Source organism: Schistocerca gregaria, chromosome 5, assembly GCF_023897955.1.
Source record: "Schistocerca gregaria isolate iqSchGreg1 chromosome 5, iqSchGreg1.2, whole genome shotgun sequence".
NCBI classification, from domain to species: domain Eukaryota; kingdom Metazoa; phylum Arthropoda; class Insecta; order Orthoptera; family Acrididae; genus Schistocerca; species Schistocerca gregaria.
Window position 1 is genome coordinate 168030735 of NC_064924.1, and position 19690 is coordinate 168050424.

The following is a 19690-nucleotide window of genomic DNA, read 5'->3' on the forward strand; positions in this document are numbered from 1 at the left end:
CAAAATAACTTCTCTACTGCCTATATTGCAGGCTCACAAGTAATGTTATTTTTCAATTCAAAATTGATGCAATATGAAAATTGGAAGACAAGTGGCAGTATAAAAATGCTTACCTCGATTGTGGATAATCAAAAGGAAGTAGAACACTTCCAATGGCTGCTCTATATAGGTAAATACACATAGCTGCTGCTGTATACAAGCTGAGATCAATCAGTGAATTGCCTCGAGATTTGTAAGGAGTGCTGCTGATATTGAAGCAACACAGAATCAAAGCAAATAAACCTGCAAGAAATTGTAAAATCTAGTTAAAATATTGTTTTAGACCAAGACTATGAATGTAACACAATGACAGAATATAGCTAGTAACTGTATCCAAACAAAAAATTACTGATTTGTTTCTGTTTTCAGCTGACAAAATTAAACATCTGAATGCCACATAATACTACTACTACTACTACTACTACTACTACTGGTGGCTCTGACAGTGAACACCATAGTAATACCCTGATAAAACAAATATTATGTGCTGTTCACTAAACATTGATATTAACACATTAACATCTTGGAAAATCAAATAAAATGCAGTAACAAACAAAAGCTGCCACAGTCTGCTTCAGCTACAGTCATGTGTGAACATGTTCTTAAATTTAGTTCCCTTTCACCTGCTTTCACTCTATTATGATGTTGATAACATACATATTATGGAGCAACATGGCATTAAAGTTCTTTAGTTCACTGAGGAAACTTAAGATTGTTGATAGCATCTCCTATGAACGGCGGACTGTCTGGTGGTTTGAATGCCTGAATGACACAGATAGTCAAATAGAAGTTGAAACCGCAGCAGAAAGATATCTGCTGCAAACCCCTAATATATAATTCCTGGAGAGTGGGGCAAGTTACCTTTTTTGTAGTTACAGGAGGCATCAGTCTGGATATTTGAATGAATTAGCCTTGTAACATTAGCCAATTGGCCTTGCTTTGTTGGTACAATGGCAGAGCTGAAAGCAACAGAACTTTGTAGCTTGTATATTTCCCAAGCACATGCAACTCTGTCACACAATTTATTAATGATGGCATCCTCTTGGCTAAATTATTCAAATCTCCAGGCAGAACCTACTCAGGAGGATGTCATCAGGGGAAAAAAGGTCTGGCACTCTACAGGTTGTGCTGGTAGCTTAGAGAACTTGAAAGGGAAATTGGTAGATTGCAGTTAGATATAGTGGGAATTCGTGAAATGTGGTGGCAGAAAGAACAGGAGTTCTGGTTATGTAATTGCACAGTTGTAGTAGTTTGATGCAGATCTTCACACTATTCTGTCCTGTTGTAAAGTACCTTTATTTTATATGGGTCTTTGATTTGTGGTGTAGTTGAGTTGAGGAAGGTGTTTGAGTTGTTGTTGAGACCAGTGGTAGTAGACAGAGATCTGTGAACTAGTCGAAGAAAGAAGATGTAGGTATATTCCCTTGTGGTAAAAAACAAGTTTCGGTACAAAATAAATAGTTTCTGTGCTAAATGTGGAGAGGGAAGGGTCATGCCACAGCGAAGATTTTTTCCTTTCATGAATGGATAAATGGAATATGATCACATGACTGAATGGCAAAAGAAAGTAGTGGTTTGCCCACTAATGCAAATAACTTAATTGCTTGGAACTAGCATATTTTTCGGTGTGTGTGTGTGTGTGTGTGTGTGTGTGTGTGTGTGTGTGTGTGTGGCAGGGGAGGGGGGGGGGGGATAGCATGTGACACTCTGGGGATGAAATGTGGTTGTTTATTCCAGCAAAGGGATGATTGTTTACCTAATATTATTACAAATTATTAATGCAGCTGAAACAAACACAATATTTGGATTGTTGAGTAATGAACAGGAAGAAAATATAGTGAAACAAGGAGATTGATCTGAGAATTCAAGATTTTTTGAGAGCAGTGGAATTAAAATGGAGGACAGTATTATATACGGCAGCACACCTTTCTCTGGGACATGAAAAGGTTGACAAAGAGAAAAGACAAATCTCAGTGAATTTGGAATACAAAGTTAACTCAGTGCATTCATGGATTTCATAAATAAAAAAGAAGAGGGAAGCACAACAGGCAGAGGATGTAGAAGAACTTAAAGAATTAATGAAGTGGTGTGTAGCTGAATGCGAGGAGTTAAGAACTAACAATCAAAAAATAATTTCCAAACCGAAAGAATGATTACATAAGCTAACCAAAACAATCACCAGCATTAAGGAAGAGATTACAGCAAATACAGAATCATCTAAGGAAGAAAATGCAGGAGTGGAAAGCAATCTGTGTACACTGTGTAGTATGACTGACTGCATGGCCTAGAAGAGACCCAATCTGGAAATGGAAATGCAGTGGCAGAACGAATATTAGCAACATATGTTGACAAACTGAAAGAAGAATTACAGGATCTGATGTCAGAATAAGGTGCCGCAAAAAGACCAAGTCACTAACAATAGACACAAAAATTAAAGTTTTAGAAGTGCAGCCCTTTATAGGTTTAGGAAATTATGTTTACTCAAGTTCTGAAAATCTAATGAAAAGCTATTGAGAAACAAAGGCAAGGTAGCATATTTTTTCATACATGGATACAAAATTGTAGGTGCAATCAGAGTTATAAGAAAACTTATAAAATACCATATTTACTGGTTGTCATGGCAGAGAGAAAATTGGTACTACTACATTTGTGTGTGGATCATATATTAGGAGCAGACTGGATGACATTAAAGAAGATGAAAATTACAGAAATAATAACTGTGTGTAATAGAATGAATAAATTGGCCACCCTACTTTTCTGGGAAGCCAGGTGGTAGGAAATCACTACCATATAAAACAGAAATAAAACTGCACCAACCAAACTGCAAGAAGCTGTACCCGATACCAGAAGTCAAGAAAGCTGCAGAGAACAGAAGAATACAGTAGAATTGCAGTCAGCAAAAACTAACATAATTCATGGGAAGGAGCACATCAAAAACATCAGAATCTATTATGCAGAGAAGCAAATGAATTAGTACAGGACAGTAATGACAGTGACACATCCTAACTGACAGAGATATTCCATACTCCGTTTTTGGATCAAATCAAGCAGCATTCTAGGGCTAAAATGTTATGCATGGGAAGAAAGATAGGTGTATACGGACACACCCACAACCCCACCCCCTTCTCAACAGGGCAAACAATGAGTGATCAAAGTGAATGACAGGGAGATGCAGCGTGCTCATGTCAGATAGTGTTATCAGTAGCCAACAGTGGTCTCACTGTGGGCCTCCAGTTGGCCAACTGATCGAACAGGGCAATATCCGGAATTTAGATGTGACAGTGGCCCAGTGTTGGCCTGCACAGGAATATGAAGGCAGCCAATTCCTCAAAGGTTCTGACTGACCACGTCTGATCAAAACAAGAGGGATTACCGTACTGCGCACCAAGCACATTGTAATCCTTTTACATATGTGCCTGTGATGTGAAAAACAGTAATGGACCTCCAGAACCAATTCTGTGTTATCCTACACCATTGGTTGGAGACTAGCAGCTGCCAGAAAAGGAAATTACCACACCATGCATAATCTGCTGTTAACACCACAATGTAAACTGGAGCATTTGGAGTAGGGCCATGACTGGGAAACATGAATTGCTGATGAATGGCATCACATTGTGTTAAGTGACGAAATGTGGTTGTGTTCTACCCCTGTAAGGATGTGGTGACCTGAGGAGAGGTCCCATTCTTCCAATGTTTTTGGGGTGGGTGGCGAGGGTGGGCTGGGGTGAGGGAGGGCGTCACAAGGTGTGGGGAGCCACTGTGTGTGACTTCAGGTCAAGGCTGGTAGTGAGTGAGGCAACTCTAATGGCACAATAGTACGTCATGACATCCTGCATCTTCATGTGTTACCTCTTATATGACAGTAATTTGGTGCCATTTTTCAAAAGGACAATGTTCATCCACACACTGCACATGCCTCTATGAACTGTCTGGGTGATGCTGAGGTCCTCCTGTGGCCAGCAACATTACTAGATCTGTCCTTGAAAGAACATGTGTTGTTGGACCAGCTCAGACAATAATTCTGTCTCAGTGACAATATCCGGGTTATAAAGGACAAACTACAACCAATATGGGCCAGCTTGTCTCAGGAGAGGGTACAACGACTTTATGACACCCTTCCCAAACAAATCAGTGCATACATTCAGGCCAGAGAGGGTGCAGTGTCATACCAATAAGTTGGCTCATATGCCAGGTTCTTTGTAAATGTGACTCAGTTCTGTAATATATGTGATGTTCTAGTCATTATGAATCAAGACACAAAGGAATTAATGGCATTTAGCTGCTAATGGGCATTGATTTACATCAATGGGGAAATTTGAAAATTTGTGCCAGTCGGATTACAACCTGTTTCTCCTGCTCACTAGGCAGATGCTCTGACCACTAAGCCATCCATGCACAATGGTCATCGCAACTGCATGGACCACCCTAGCACACCCACCGTCAGACCCAAATTCTTAACTTACCCACATACTACTGACATTGTGCCCCTGCCCATTATCCTCACTACTGGCAATGATCCGCCAATTCCCGTAAGAGTTTGAGCATGGTGCGCACCTACACTGGAAGAATCAATGGCAAGCTTCATCTTAATTGTATATGTGGTGTTTCTTCTTTCAGACATGCCTTCACTGCAGATGCGCACAACACTCAAACTCTCACAGGATTCGGCAAAGTGCTGTGAGTAATGACAGTAATGGGCATGGAAACATCAGTAGTGTGTAAATAAGTTGAGAACTTGGGTCTGATGGGAGGCATGTTAAGGTAGCCCATGCAGTCGCTGGCTTAGGGGTCAGAGCATCTGCCTGGTGAGCACAACACTAAGGTTCAATCTCTCGTCCGGAAGAAATTTTCAACTTTCCCCACTGACCTAAATCAGTGTCCACTAACAGCTAAATGTCATTAATTTCTTTTGTGTTTCAATTCTTTAATCACCGAAACATCACCGAAACATCACCACGTGCCCTCTCAACCCATGAAGTTTTTTTTTCGTTTCCTCCTTACCGATCAACTGCCGACACTGTAGTCCCTACAACTACTCAACAGTTTGCTGTTCCTCTCCAGGAACAATATGTTAAGTCTGGCCTCCAAAGATACACAGCTCATCTCACTGCAGCAAGATTCCTGGTTCATTGGGAGTGATTACAGAGTTACAAACACAAAATCAAATACAGGTAACGCAGGTGTAGGTATATTAATGAACAAAAAACAGGAATGCAGGTGAACTGTTATGAGAAAAATAGCAACTGAAATATCATACACAAAATAAAATCGTGACATACCACAGTAGCAGTAGTGTCCTGTTTTTCCACAATAAGTTGACGATTCACACGATGGAAATAAATGTGCCTTGCCATTACATCAGGACTGCTAAGGGAAGAGGAGCAGTGAGGGGAAAGCAGCGTCAGCTGCTTCTCGCAGTGTTGGCACCGTTACTCTTAACTATGTATACAGTAATACTTCGCATCAAGGGGCACCCCAACATTGGCAGGATTCAGACACACATGAATATCCTACAACTAGTACCAATTTTCTGCCATTCTGGATGCACCAGTGAAATTGTCAATTTTCGTGGACACCTTACATCCCTACTAGTCCATAGACTGTATGACGAGATAAAAAATTTTCAGTACTTTTAGGGAGCTGAAAATTTAATTGAAATGGAGAACTGGAATTCGATAACGAGAAAAGGAAGGGAAGGAAAGGGAAAATAGTACAACAACATGAACTGAAGGAAAAACGGAAGAGGAACATGCACAGAGAACTGTTTAATTGCTGCAAACTCTTGGTTATGAAAGGGCTGCAAACTCTTGGTTATGAAAGGAAGTTGTGTACATGGAAGAGGATTGAAAACACCAGAATGTTTCAGATAGATTATATAGTGAAGTGCCAAATGCCACAGCCAGAGTGGGAGTATACAGTAGTAAACTGGCCATCAGTGTTGTGTACATCTCAGTCACTCAGTATGACAGATACAAAAGGAGGAATCTGTCTACACAGGAAAGAGGTGGCTACTTGGTTAAGCAAGGCATTTTTCAAGTCCAACAATAGGTATGACAACATTAACCCCTTAACATAATACCCCGAATTATCTAATTTTTATTATTCTGACAGATACTTAAAATCCTGAGTATACTCAGGCAACATAAGAACTGACCTTTTTAAAAAAAAGAGCCCGCTTACATCCATTTCTCCACTGATAAGTGTTCAGCCAATAGAGGGCATATGGTCTTACATTTGTAGCTTGGCTGTAATGTCTTGCTTTAGGTGGTTGCCACTAGCTGTCATTATGTGTGCAACTTTAGATACTATCGACAACAAAATGCACTCTTTCACCATCTCTCTGGTATTAGACAACGCTTTCAAAAAGTATGGCTATGGTGATCTAGAGTTCGGCATTGAATTTAGAGGCTTAGAATGTGAAGAAGAATGTGATGTTACTTCATTAGAGACTCAAAAGTGATGACTGTTTATCAGCTGAGTGACAAGTACTTGCAACTGGTACAAGATAAATATATCCACTGTGCTCCAGCCAGCTCCCTCAAGATATATGTTCACAGAAAACTGTTGTGAAATACATGGTTACACTTCATAATGACACAACTAAAGAAGTACCTCAAGTTTCAGGATATCTTAGTCAAAGTCTAATGAACAAGTGTGCTCGGAATTTTATTAATGGTGAGCTTCAAACTTTTGTAATTCACAATTTTGAGCTTTAAAAGCTGTCTTTATATGTCTATATGTAATGTCACTCATTATAGGATGCTATTCATTAATAAAAAATAGTTTATCACTGAGAACAGCAGAAAACTGGCAGTCTACAGAATTCATATTGTTAATCAGTATCAGAATCATATGAGCCTCAATAAAACCAGATACACAATTGAGGAAAAAAATCTGGTTTACAGAGCTAAATGATCAGATGAAAATTTCTGGAGTTATTACAATTTTAAAATAAATACAAGTGTTATCCAGAAAGTAATCTCTGTTAGGCTGTAACATTGTAATAGTCAGAGAAAAATTATTAGACAAATCTTGAAATTACACTTTAGCTTACTTGTCTACTTGTCACAATTCAGATTTAAACATCAATCACAATTTAAATATCAATCACATCACTTAGCCTCTGACAGCTTCTTGAATTTTCTCAAGTCAAGTGTTGAGAGCCTAGAATTATTTTCATGTATAAGAAGAGGTGAAAAGTAGTTTGAGTAAAGCCTGGAGCTACAGTGTAGATGTATGAAAACATCTCATTTGAAGACTCAAAAGTTTTTGATTTGCCAGACAGAGAGTGGCTAAGCAGTGACACGTAGAAACACAACATTGGTAGTCAATGGCTTGCACTACTAGTTTTGGAATGGCTCTTCTCAACTTTCTTAATGGCACATAGGAGGCTTCAGAACTGACTGTCCTCTCACATTCCCTAAAATCCACAGACAAGATTCTTTTAACATCCCAGAAAATGGTAGACATAACCGTTATAACAGAGCGAGTTTAGTGTGCCCCTTAGTTTTCTTTTATTTTTTTATCCAGGATGGTACCACACCATTAACTGTGGCTTTCTTTAAGCATTAGCATGGGAAAACGCTTGTTACACCACTGGCAATGATTCTTTTCAGTAGACATTCCCATCTCCTTCAGCATCATAACGAATTAGAAAGTCCAGAAAAATTACTCTACACACACTAACCTAAAGAGTAGCAACTGTTCCGTCCCCCCGCACCACCACCACCACCACCACCACCACCACCACCACAATGCCCCCAATTACTTCCCATACTACATGAAAATTGGAATTACTTTCTGGGTAGCCTTGATAACTAATTAATTTACTACACAATTAATATCAGGCAACCAAATGTAACACAGGGTGATGGACTAAATCCACTCCTGTTGAACAAAGTACTCATAAGATCATTAAAATTTGGGAGCGAGAAATGCATGGAATAAGTATGGGAACAAAACTAATGAACGAACATTAAGTGCCTTTCTCTTGCTGATGACCTAGCAATAATTAACCACACTCCCGATGAAGCCAGCCACGCCATTGATAAGCTTCACAAGACCACCATGAAATGAAGACTGGGCTCCAAATCTTTTATGAATGAACACAATACATGGACTCCAAGAGCCCTAACCTGGCATCAGCTGCAACCAAGTATGGCAACAACACGCAAGTTAAATGATTCCCATAACTAGGTGAAATTACTGGAAACATTTCCAACAAAAAGAACACTGTCCATCACAGCCAAACTTCATCACTACCACACAGTCATTCTTACTGAAGCATTCTGTGCAATAGAGGTGTCATCATTAACTACAAACATAAAGACATTGAGAAAGCAAAACAACAGAAACTGAGAAATATATTTGGACCCAAAATTTAGGATGGTATCTGGATGCACACCCAAAATCTCAGAACTGTAATTGCTGACTGAATGGTTCACCTCACTCGCAAAGAAAAAATGTATGAAATTCTATAGTCATATAGCACAACTGATTCTTGCTTCACTTAGGAAGAAATCTTCTGTATTATCAATGGGAAACCAACAATCCAAAATATGTTGACAGGTACATATCCAAAGTGATCAGAGAACTGGTAACTACACAGACTACATACAGGCAGAAAATCAATACATATAACTTCATATCCAAGACCCTAACAGGAAGGAATTTTAAACTTAAGAACACGGATGCAAAAAGGAAACAGGCCCAAAGCAAAAAGGAAGTTTTGGGAAGATAAGAAAAACAAGAAATCCAGTTCTAAGTAATGGAACTGTGTGCTCCTTATAAGTCATATATACCTGCCATCAAAGGTGGTCCATTATTAATTCAATTTAGTTGTTAATTTCAGAGTAATTAAGAATACATACACAATTAGAATTAGCGCATAGTAATATTAATATGGCTTTACAGATTGAGAGTAAACTGAAGAAAGAGGAAAGTTATCAAGAGTTACAGAAATAAGATTAGTGAGAAACTTAATATCAAAATTCATGGCCATTAAGTACACAAAATTAAGGAATTCTACTACCATGGAAGCAAAATAACACATAATGAATGAAGCAAGGACGACATAAAAAGTAGATTTGCTTAACTCCTTGAGGTCCAGCCACTTAGGTTAATTTCGGGCCCATAAAACCCGCTATTTATGCCATTCTTTAAATGATTACTGCCACATCTGTGCTTGATGTATCTTAAAGGGTAGTACATAATGAAAAAAGACCAAGCTTCAAGGTTTACTTTTGACCTTTGTTGCAGTCCTCTGACACATTACAAGATATGCAATGATGGTTACAGAAAGTATAATTTTCACTCAAAAAAGAAAAGTTTGAGGTGAGGATTTCAGCACATTCACACATAGCTGGATTTTGTGTGGTGAAGTCTGAAGCATTCTGGCATGCAGAGAGGTGTGTTACAGTTAGGGCAATACCATCTTGCTTCCTTCCTGCATGCTTTGCCAGCTGATTGTTTTGTCTCCTCCGAACAAACCTAGCACACCCTTGTTGGTTATTGCTTCTTCTCAGTTGCAGTAATTTTCTCAGGGAAGTGTCATTCTACAAACCTATTGCTGATGGTTGCACTTGGGACAGTTTCCTGAGCCACAGTTGAACCTTTCTGGAAGAGTCCTTCACCAATATGGCACAAAAAGGTGGAAAAATGACAGTTTTTCTTCTCATTTGTGTTTGTAGTCTCACGACACAGAACAAAAGCATTTATTGCAGCCATTATGAACAAGCGAAAAAATATTTTTTTCTGTCATTTCATTGGTTTCTTCTTGAAAGGATAATAGGAGATCATCTGATCGCTTCTATCAACCCCTGTTTTGTCCGTATTATAATCAAGAATAGCATCCGGTTGTGACCTGATCTTGACACCATCCTTCATATCAACAGAAATGTTAGATGTCGTCATTTCATGTTCAGAGGAAAGGCATAAGACGTCCCTCGTGTCCTTCCACTTCAAACAAAGCAGGTGGTTTATCCTCATTGACACCGACTGATTCCTTCAGACTTTCTTCAAAACAATATTTTCTTTTGGCAGTTCCTTTCGATTAGCCATACATGTGCCTACAGCATCCATTTTATTTTGCCATAAAATGTCAAAAACCGCTGGTGAACTGTAAAATCTCTCCACATAAACAGTGTGATCTTTACCCAAATAATCCGCACGCAACCTCTGGAAGAGTGGTATTATGGAATTGTCTTTTGATCCTTTACCAGTGTATACTTCGAATCTCAGAACATAATCAGTCTCTGAATCAAAAACAACACACATTTTTATTCCATACTTTTCCAGTTTATTTTTTATGTAAACATGAAAGACCACTCACACACAAAATCCACACAAGCTTTCATCAATGATAGGGATAAAATGATTTCTTACATTCTCGTAATAGATGATCAAGAAAAGGTCTGATTTTATGCATGGCATGCTATGGTTGACCTCTGGGAATGTAGGTAGGATTGTCATTCAAATGTAAATTTGAAAGTATGGCCTTGGACCTACTTCTGCTCATTATAGATCCTGGGAAAGGGGTTGAAATGAAACTACTGACAGACCACTAGTTTGCCAGTTTCGGTTTCTTCATGAGGCAAATATCTACATCTACATGGATACTCTGCAAATCACATTTACATGCCTGGCAGAGGGTTCATCGAATCACCTTCACAATTCTCTATTATTCCAATCTAGTATAGCGCGCGGAAAGAACGAACACCTATATCTTTCCGTACGAGCTCCGTTTTCCCTTATTTTATCGTGGTGATTGTTTCCCCCTATGTAGGTTGGTGTCAACAAAATATTTTCACATTAAGAGGAGAAAGTTGGTAGCTGGAGTTACATGAGAAGATTCCATCACAATTAAAAACATTTTTGTTTTAATGATGTCCAGCCCAAATCCTGTATCATTTCAGTGATACTCTCTCCCATATTTCACGATAGTACAAAAAGTACTGCCCTTCTTTGAACTTTTTCGATGTACTCTGTCAGTCTTATTTGGTAAGGATCCCACACCACACAGCAGTATTCTAAAAGAAGACAGACAAGCGTGGTGTAGGCAGTCTCCTTAGTAGTTCTGTTACATTTTCTAAGTAGCCTGCCAATAAAATAAAGTCTTTGGTTCACCTTTCCCCACAATATTTTCTTTGTGTTCCTTTCAATTTAAGTTCTTCATAATTGTAATTCCTAGGTATTTAGTTGAACATGCAGCCTTCAGATTTGACTGATTTATCATGTAACCAAAGTTTAACTGATGACCTCACACTCTTCGTTATTTGGCGTCAAATGCCAATTTTCACACCATTCAGATGTCTTTTCTAAATCGTTTTGCAATTTGTTTTGATCTTCTGATGACTTTATTAGTCAATAAGACAGCTGCTCAGATTATCTCCCAAATAGTTTATACAGATAAGGAACAGCAAAGGGCCTATAACACTACCTTGGGGAATTCCAGAAGTAACTTCTGTTTTACTCGATGACTTTCCATCAGTTACTACGAACTGTGACCTCTCTGACAGGGAATCACAAATCCAGTCACATAACTGGGACAATATTCCATAAGCACGCAATTTCACCACAAACCGCTTGTATGGTAGTCTCAAAAACCTTCTGGAAATCCAGAAATACGGAATGAATCTGAAATCCCTTGTCAATAGCACTAATATGAATAATTATAGTGAAAAACAAATACACTTCGTCAAGTTTCGCTCCAACCCTTGAATGCCAAACACTGTGTCGCTTTAGTTTGGAGCCTGCCTTCAGTTTGTCATAAACACACTTTGCATACCTGTTCATTCCTGATTTTGGGTGTTTCATCATAGAATGTGGAAAGAAAATAGAAAACACATCAAGTGGAGTGGATCTTTCATCAGCTGCAGCTCTTACTCTAGTTACATCAGAGAACTGTGGCAAAAGAGGCTGTATATCCTCGAACCTCCAACCTAAACCAGTATCTGTTGATTTCATTTGCAAAGACCACTGCCTCTTCTGTGGTTGTGCAGAAGACTGTGTTACAGCAGAGGAACACTGTTTGTTGGAAGCTGTTTGTACAGCAGCATATTCGTCATCAGATTTGAATATTTAAAAAAGAGAGAGAGAGGGAAATAAAACTTAACTTATTCGTAATTGCAGTGCCAGAAACTGAAGCAACAGTACTAGAAATGACAAGTAATATCAGTCTGTAACATATCTGAATTTAAATCTTCTTCAGACTGTTCCCACTCAGATATTTCTCCCTTTGATCCAGAATCAATCAATTCTTCTTCCAGTGCCATTAAAATTTCTTGATCATTCAATAAACTTGACATGTTCGTAGCAGGATCACAGACAGTGATAAAACTGAATGAAACTGCGTGAGAGCACACAAAGGCTCAGTCAGGTGTGACAGCAGCACTAAAGTTCGCTACTGCTCATTTTAAAGTAATTCTAGAACATGACACCAGAGGGCAGCACCTGTCATGGGACAGCCAGCCATACGTCTATACAATGTTCTCACACGAACGAGTCGTTTTTGAGTGACACGAGGCTTGCATGACATGAAACATTGCAGCCTGAGCTACACTCGGACGTGGTCAATTGAGCTCAGTGCCATGGCCCAAACTACACTCGGGCTTGGTTGCCAGGGCATTGCTGCCCAAGAGAAGTCTGCTAGTATCAAACATCGGCCTTAATCTCAGGAAGAAATTCCTCAGACTGTACATTTGGAGCTCATTATTGTATGAAATTGAATTGTGGACTGTGGAAAACTAGAAAATAGAAGGAAATTGAAAATTAGTTGCACTGATATGATAAGGAATGAAGAGGCTCTCTGCAGAATCTGCGAAGAAGAAAAATATAGAAAACACTGACATGGAGAAGGGACAGAGTGATAGGATATGGGTTAAAATATCAGGGAATAACTTCGTGGTATTAGAGGGTGCTGTAGAGGATAAAAACTCAAGGTAAAGATAGGGACCAGAATGCATCCAACAAATAACTGAATCACTGAGAATGTAGGGTGCATGTGCCACTCTGACACGAAGAGGTTGGTACCAGAGGAACTCGTGGCAGGCCATATCAAGCCAATAAGAAGACTAGTGATCCATGCTACTATACAAAGAGAAGTCGTAGATCAATGTTGTTACCAAAAATCTTGTAAAGTTCTTAAGATTTCTCCATGATACTCTAATACACGTTCATGCGTTCATATGGCAGAATTAATTTTTTTAAACGCGCACAGACACTCACAAAGGGGAGAGGTTTTTAGCAAAAATCTTGGAAAGTTCTTGACCAATTTACTTCAAATTTTTACACAATAATCTAATAAACCTTCAGACTGATATAGGCTACAATTTTTTTTAATATATAAGATAAAGGGGGCAAAATTCTCACAAAGTTCCTTGCCAAATTACCTTAAATTTTTGCATGATACCCTATTAGACATTTGGACAGACATGAGCTACATAATTTTAAACAACAATGTACAGGTATTCTGTTAAAACAGATTCCGAGAAAGAAAACCCTGTGCTGCACTCTGTTATGGAAATTTGCGGTTTGTTTTCTTTCTCTCAATCAGATAAATGATTTCTGCTTTTCACATACAACAGAAAATCACAGACAATAGACTCGGTGGTGAAAGAAGCAGCTGAAATTTGTTTGGCAAAGAGTTTAATCAACAGAGATGGCAGTTTCAGCTTGGACAAATCATGGTATCTGACACTTTCTTTAATAAACTTGTAAAGATATCACCACAGTGCAGTTCATAATAATATGGCAATAGCCCAGAATGCTTCCAACGACATAGCGACAGATTCAATTAATACATACTGCTTTGCAATTGATCACTGTCTCTTGTGCTTGTGCCTGCAGCCACATCCATAGTGGCCTCATCAACGGGTTTAACAGGATGGAGTGAATGCTGTAGCTTGAGTGTTGGCTCATTCTGAAGATGGCCAGAAGGTTTACAGTTGAAATATTAGGAGGAGAAATAGGGGTTTATGCGGTTGCACACTCAAAAGTTAACGGATAAGTCATTGCGCTATGAAAAAATATAAATGTTTAGTTTTAATGTAGCTTATACAGTTAGTTTAAATGTTGTAAAACGAATTGCTTACTGGTGTAATCTGAAGTATGGTATTATTATTTAGGGTAGCGGGTAAGAGTTGTGTGGAAACTAGGAAGCAGATTTGTCAGTCTGAATGGTGATAAAGCCACAAGTGTCAGCTGAACTTGAAATGAATCCTGGTTGTAAACTGTAGGGACTCAGACACTGTCACTAATTGTGACTACAATGCTTCTGAAATTTTCCAAATGACAGCTCTGGCATGACAGAAGCTGACACGAGTTTTCATTAGTGCTGTCAATTGATTATGGATTTTAAATTATTTTGAGATACCCACTCTCAGACTTTTAACATTGTTCTGTGGCGTTTTGAACTTAAGATTTGCGCCATATGAAGTGCTTTGAACTCAATAGTATTTCAGTGATTCATTTGTAACATTACTAGCACAGATTTACTTGAAAATTTGATCAGGTTGAAGAGTGACTAAGAACCGATGAATTATTACGCCAAATTCGGGAACACAGCTGATGTGCTTCTACAGCATCAAATTCATAACTGTTCAATACTGTGTGCACAATTAAGCAGTCATCAGTACCAGTTCAAGGTTTTGTTTTGAGTGGCTGAATAAGCAGTCATACTAAATATTATTTGAAATTTCTAGCAGGCTAAAACAGTATGCTGGACTAGCAACTCAAATCTGAGACATTTTCCTATTGCGTGCAATTGCTCTACTGACTGAGTTGTCCAAGGATGACTCATGACCTGTCCTCACAGCTTTGCACCCATAAGTACCTTTGTTGTCCTGCCTTCAAAACTTCAAAGAAGTTCATCTGTATGCCTTTCAAGATGACCACTCCTGGAAGAAAGGATATTGCAAAGAAACCACAGATTACAGGCTTGTTTCATACTGAAATATTATTTTGCTTGTGCAACGTAGATTTAGTTCAGTCATGATCCTATATTTCTATAACTGTACATTACGACTTGGGCAGCTGCAGATCACCAATTTCAGGCAGTATTTTGGCAGTATATAGCTGCTGCTTGACTGTCAGTGAGACAACAGTTATTCATAGTGATCATATGTTGTGTCATCATGCTTTTGGCAAATCAACAAACAATTATACTACAGGGAGTAATAATTAACACCACGGGTTGATATGTGGAATAAGTTTTAAACTGCAAAATATTTCCAATAGTAGATGTGGAGTCTGACAATAATTTATTACTTGTGAAATACAGACTAAAACTAAAGAAATTGGGAAACAAGAAAATTAAGAAAATGGGAAATAGGCACATTGAAATAATCAGACTGTTGACAGTTTCAAAGAGACTATTAGGCAACAACTAACTGAAATGAAAGAAAATCCAATACAAATAGAATGGGTAGCTTTAAAAGATGAAATAATGAAAGCAGAGAGGAAATCTAGACACAAAGACAGATCCTGCAGAAATCCTTGGGCAAACACTGAAATATTAAACTTAACTGATGAAAAGATAAAATATAAAAATGCAGTACATGAAGTGGGCAAAAGACAATACAAATGCCTAAAGGAGGCGTAAGCAACCTGTTTGTACATCATACAAAATTTTTAATTCTTGTATAAAAGACCCGTCCGCAGCTCGTGGTCTCGCGGTAGCGTTCTCGCTTCCCGAGCACGGGGTCCCGGGTTCGATTCCCGGCGGGGTCAGGGATTTTTCACCTGCCTAGTGATGACTGGGTGTTTGTGTCGTCTTCATCATCATCATCAATCATCCCCATTACGGTCGGAGGAAGGCAATGGCAAACCACCTCCACTAGGACCTTGCCTAGTACGGCGGCGCGGGTCTCCCGCGTCGCTCCCCTACGCTCGGTAAACGGAGTATGGGACTCATCATCATCATCATAAAAGACCCAGTTAAATCTTTTATGTAAGCCCACAATAGGAGCAGTGCCACTACCAAACACTGAATGATACCGTACTTGACATACCCTGTTCCAAGCTTGATGTGACTGCATGTTATGTAAGACTCCAATCACATATAGTAAAATAAACGATGGGTATCACCAGCAGATGTGTTGTGAGTGGTGAAATCACTGCTGACCCCACACCACACTGTGCTAAGCAGAAAAAAGGCTCACAGTGCATTGTGGTGTAACATATCACTTTGGTAAAGTGATTTATCGCAGTGTCTACAGTACTGATAAAAGATAATTGCCACCCTGACAGTATTTTTTTAGCTTGAATAGTGAGTTTAGATGTGTGTGTTACACGGTGTGCCTGTAACCTGTAGCTGATGCAAGACGGGACAACAATAGATTATCACACTTCGTGGTACCTGCTGGTTTGACAGTTTATTCCACCACACAGCCTCATTCTGGCTCAGCACTGCACTATACACCGTAGAGCTACCATGACAATTAAAAAGCTGAGCAGTCATTCTAGAAAGAATTGTCAGTCATCTTGTACCGAGGGCAAGTAATAACTCATATTGTATTCAAACAACATTTGAGGTGTTTCAGTACTCTACTCGATGTATCAATATAATCTTATATAAAACGAAATGTTTTCCATTAACTGGTAGAAAGTTGAAGACACTTTCAAGTTTTCAGCAGAGATACAACTGCAGCAGAGAGGTCATCCATCAGAAGTTCACAGTTTGGCAGAATGGCAATTCAAGAGATATAAGTTGAGAATTTAAGGGTATCGGAGGTCATAACCTAACCTTACACATTTTCCATCTACAACATACCTTAGGATCCAAATTTAACTCACACAGAATTGTGAATACTATCTGGAGTTTTCACGTCACAGGTCACCACCACCACCACCACCACCACCACCACCACCACCACCACCACCACAACCATTGCTGCATTGTCTGAACAAGATAGCCAGAGCAAAAGCAACACAGGCACAAAGATGTGATCTGGTGCCAGTGCCATAGATACTTGCCACTTGTGCGAGTCCCACCAGCGCCACATGTGGCGCTGACAATGAAAATATCGACTTCGCCTTGGCCAATTGCCGGCTGTTTACAATCCACCAATGACCGGACAACAATGGACAGAAAGCCTACTCAGAAAACAGAAGAGCAGCTCTCATGCACACGGTTATAGATCACCGTTCAGGGCTGACTTAGACAGGGAACATTATTTAGTGAACTCTTAGAAGTGAACAGACAGCAGTTGTAAATTGCATTTGCTATGTACTGTGATTAAAACTGAAGAAACTGCAAAAAGGTGGGAATTTAAGGAGATGGGAGGAGGTAAAAAGACGAGGGCTAGTAGAAATCCTTGGGTAGCAGAAGAAATATTGAATTTAATTGATGAAAGGAGAAAATATAAAAATGCAGTAAATGAAGCAGGCAAAAAGGAATACAAACGTCTCAAAAATGACATCGACAGGAAGTGCAAAATGGCTAAGCAGGGATGGCTAGAGGACAAATGTAAGGATGTAGAGGCTTATCTCACTAGGGGTAAAACAGATACTGCCTACAGGAAAATTAAAGAGACCTTTGGAGAAAAGAGAACCACTTGTATGAATATTAAGAGCTCAGACGGAAACCCAGTTCTAACTAAAGAAGAGAAAGCAGAAAGGTGGAAGGAGTATATAGAGGGTCTATACAAGGGCGATGTACTTGAGGACAATATTATGGAAATGGAAGAGGATGTAGATGTAGTTGAAGATGAAATGGGAGATACGATACTGCATGAAGAGTTTGACAGAGCACTGAAAGACCCGAGTCGAAACAAGGCCCCTGGAGTAGACAACATTCCATTGGAACTACTGACGGCCTTGGGAGAGCCAGTCCTGACAAAACTCTACCATCTGGTGAGCAAGATGTACGAGACAGGCGAAATACCCTCAGACTTCAAGAAGAATATAATAATTCCAATCCCAAAGAAAGCAGGTGTTGACATATGTGAAAATTACCGAACTATCAGTTTAATAAGTCACAGCTGCAAAATACTAACGCGAGTTCTTTACAGACGAATGGAAAAACTAGTAGAAGCCGACCTCGGGGAAGATCAGTTTGGATTCCGTAGAAATGTTGGAACACGTGAGGCAATACTGACCCTACGACTTATCTTAGAAGCTAGATTAAGGAAGGGCAAACCTATGTTTCTAGCATTTGTAGACTTAGAGAAAGCTTTTGACAATGTTGACTGGAATACTCTCTTTCAAATTCTAAAGGTGGCAGGGGTAAAATACAGGGAGCGAAAGGCTATTTACAATTTGTACAGAAACCAGATGGCAGTTATAAGAGTCGAGGGACATGAAAGGGAAGCAGTGGTAGTGAAGGGAGTGAGACAGGGTTGTACCCTCTCCCCGATGTTATTCAATCTGTATATTGAGCAAGCAGTGAAGGAAACAAAAGAAAAATTCGGAGTAGGTATTAAAGTCCATGGAGATGAGGTTCGCCGATGACATTGTAATTCTGTAAGAGACAGCAAAGCACTTGGAAGAGCAGTTGAACGGAATGGACAGAGTCTTGAAAGGAGGATATAAGATGAACATCAAGAAAAGCAAAACGAGGATAATGGAATGTAGTCGAATTAAGTCAGGTGATGCTGAGGGAATTAGATTAGGAAGTGAGACACTTAAAGTAGTAAAAGAGTTTTGCTATTTGGGGAGCAAAATAACTGATGACGGTCGAAGTAGAGAGGATATAAAATGGAGACTGGCAATGGCAAGGAAAGTGTTTCTGAAGAAGAGAAGTTTGTTAAAATTGAGTATAGATTCAAGTGTCAGGAAGACATTTCTGAAAGTATTTGTATGGAGTGTAGCCATGTATGGAAGTGAATCGTGGACGATAAATAGTTTGGACAAGAAGAGAATAGAATCTTTCGAAATGTGGTGCTACAGAAGAATGCTGAAGATTAGATGGGTAGATCACATAACTAATGAAGAAGTATTGAATGGGATTGGGGAGAAGAGAAGGTTGTGGCACAACTTGACCAGAAGAAGGGATCGGTTGGTAGGACATGTTCTGAGGCATCAAGGGATCACCAATTTAGTATTGGAGGGCAGCGTGGAGGGTAAAAATCGTAGAGGGAGACCAAGAGATGACTACACTAAGCAGATTCAGAAGGATGTAGGTTGCAGTAGGTACTGGGAGATGAAGAAGCTTGCACAGGATAGAGTAGCATGGAGAGTTGCATCAAACCAATCTCTGGACTGAAGACAACAACAACAACAACAACAACAACAACAACAACAACAACATGTACTGTGACGTTTACCTACAATTATTTGCACTTAGCCATTGAGATCCTTTTTTGTGTTATATTACAAGCCGTGTTGCAGACTTCATTTAATAGTGGCAGGGAGAAACTGTCTTAGCGGTGTACTGCACCAGAAGATATTTCACGAACTCACAAACTCAGCCTCCAGAGCAGTAAAGACGAGGCCTTTACAAAACTGGCAATGATGGTTTACAAAAATTATTATTGTTAACAATTTATTTATCAGTTAAACAAATAAATTTCCTTTATTTAAAAACATAACATTTTATAAGACAGATGACATACAATTTTTAGCTCTCACAACTGATACCTTTTTGACAGTCAGAGAAAGAAATCTCAATCACTTTTTTAAAAATTTTTATTGTAAGTTACTTAACATTACACTG

The 19690-nt window shown here is 39.1% G+C and overlaps 1 protein-coding gene across 1 annotated transcript in view; it reads right to left on the minus strand.

The window, feature by feature from the left end:
• The window catches only part of LOC126273370 (GPI ethanolamine phosphate transferase 2), a 78126-nt gene that overhangs the window by 5230 nt on the left and 53206 nt on the right, over window positions 1-19690 (minus strand). The window contains exon 10 of the mRNA XM_049976920.1: window positions 114-282. Within this exon, the coding sequence (XP_049832877.1) occupies window positions 114-282 (169 nt within the window). The remainder of the gene's footprint in view (window positions 1-113; window positions 283-19690) is intronic.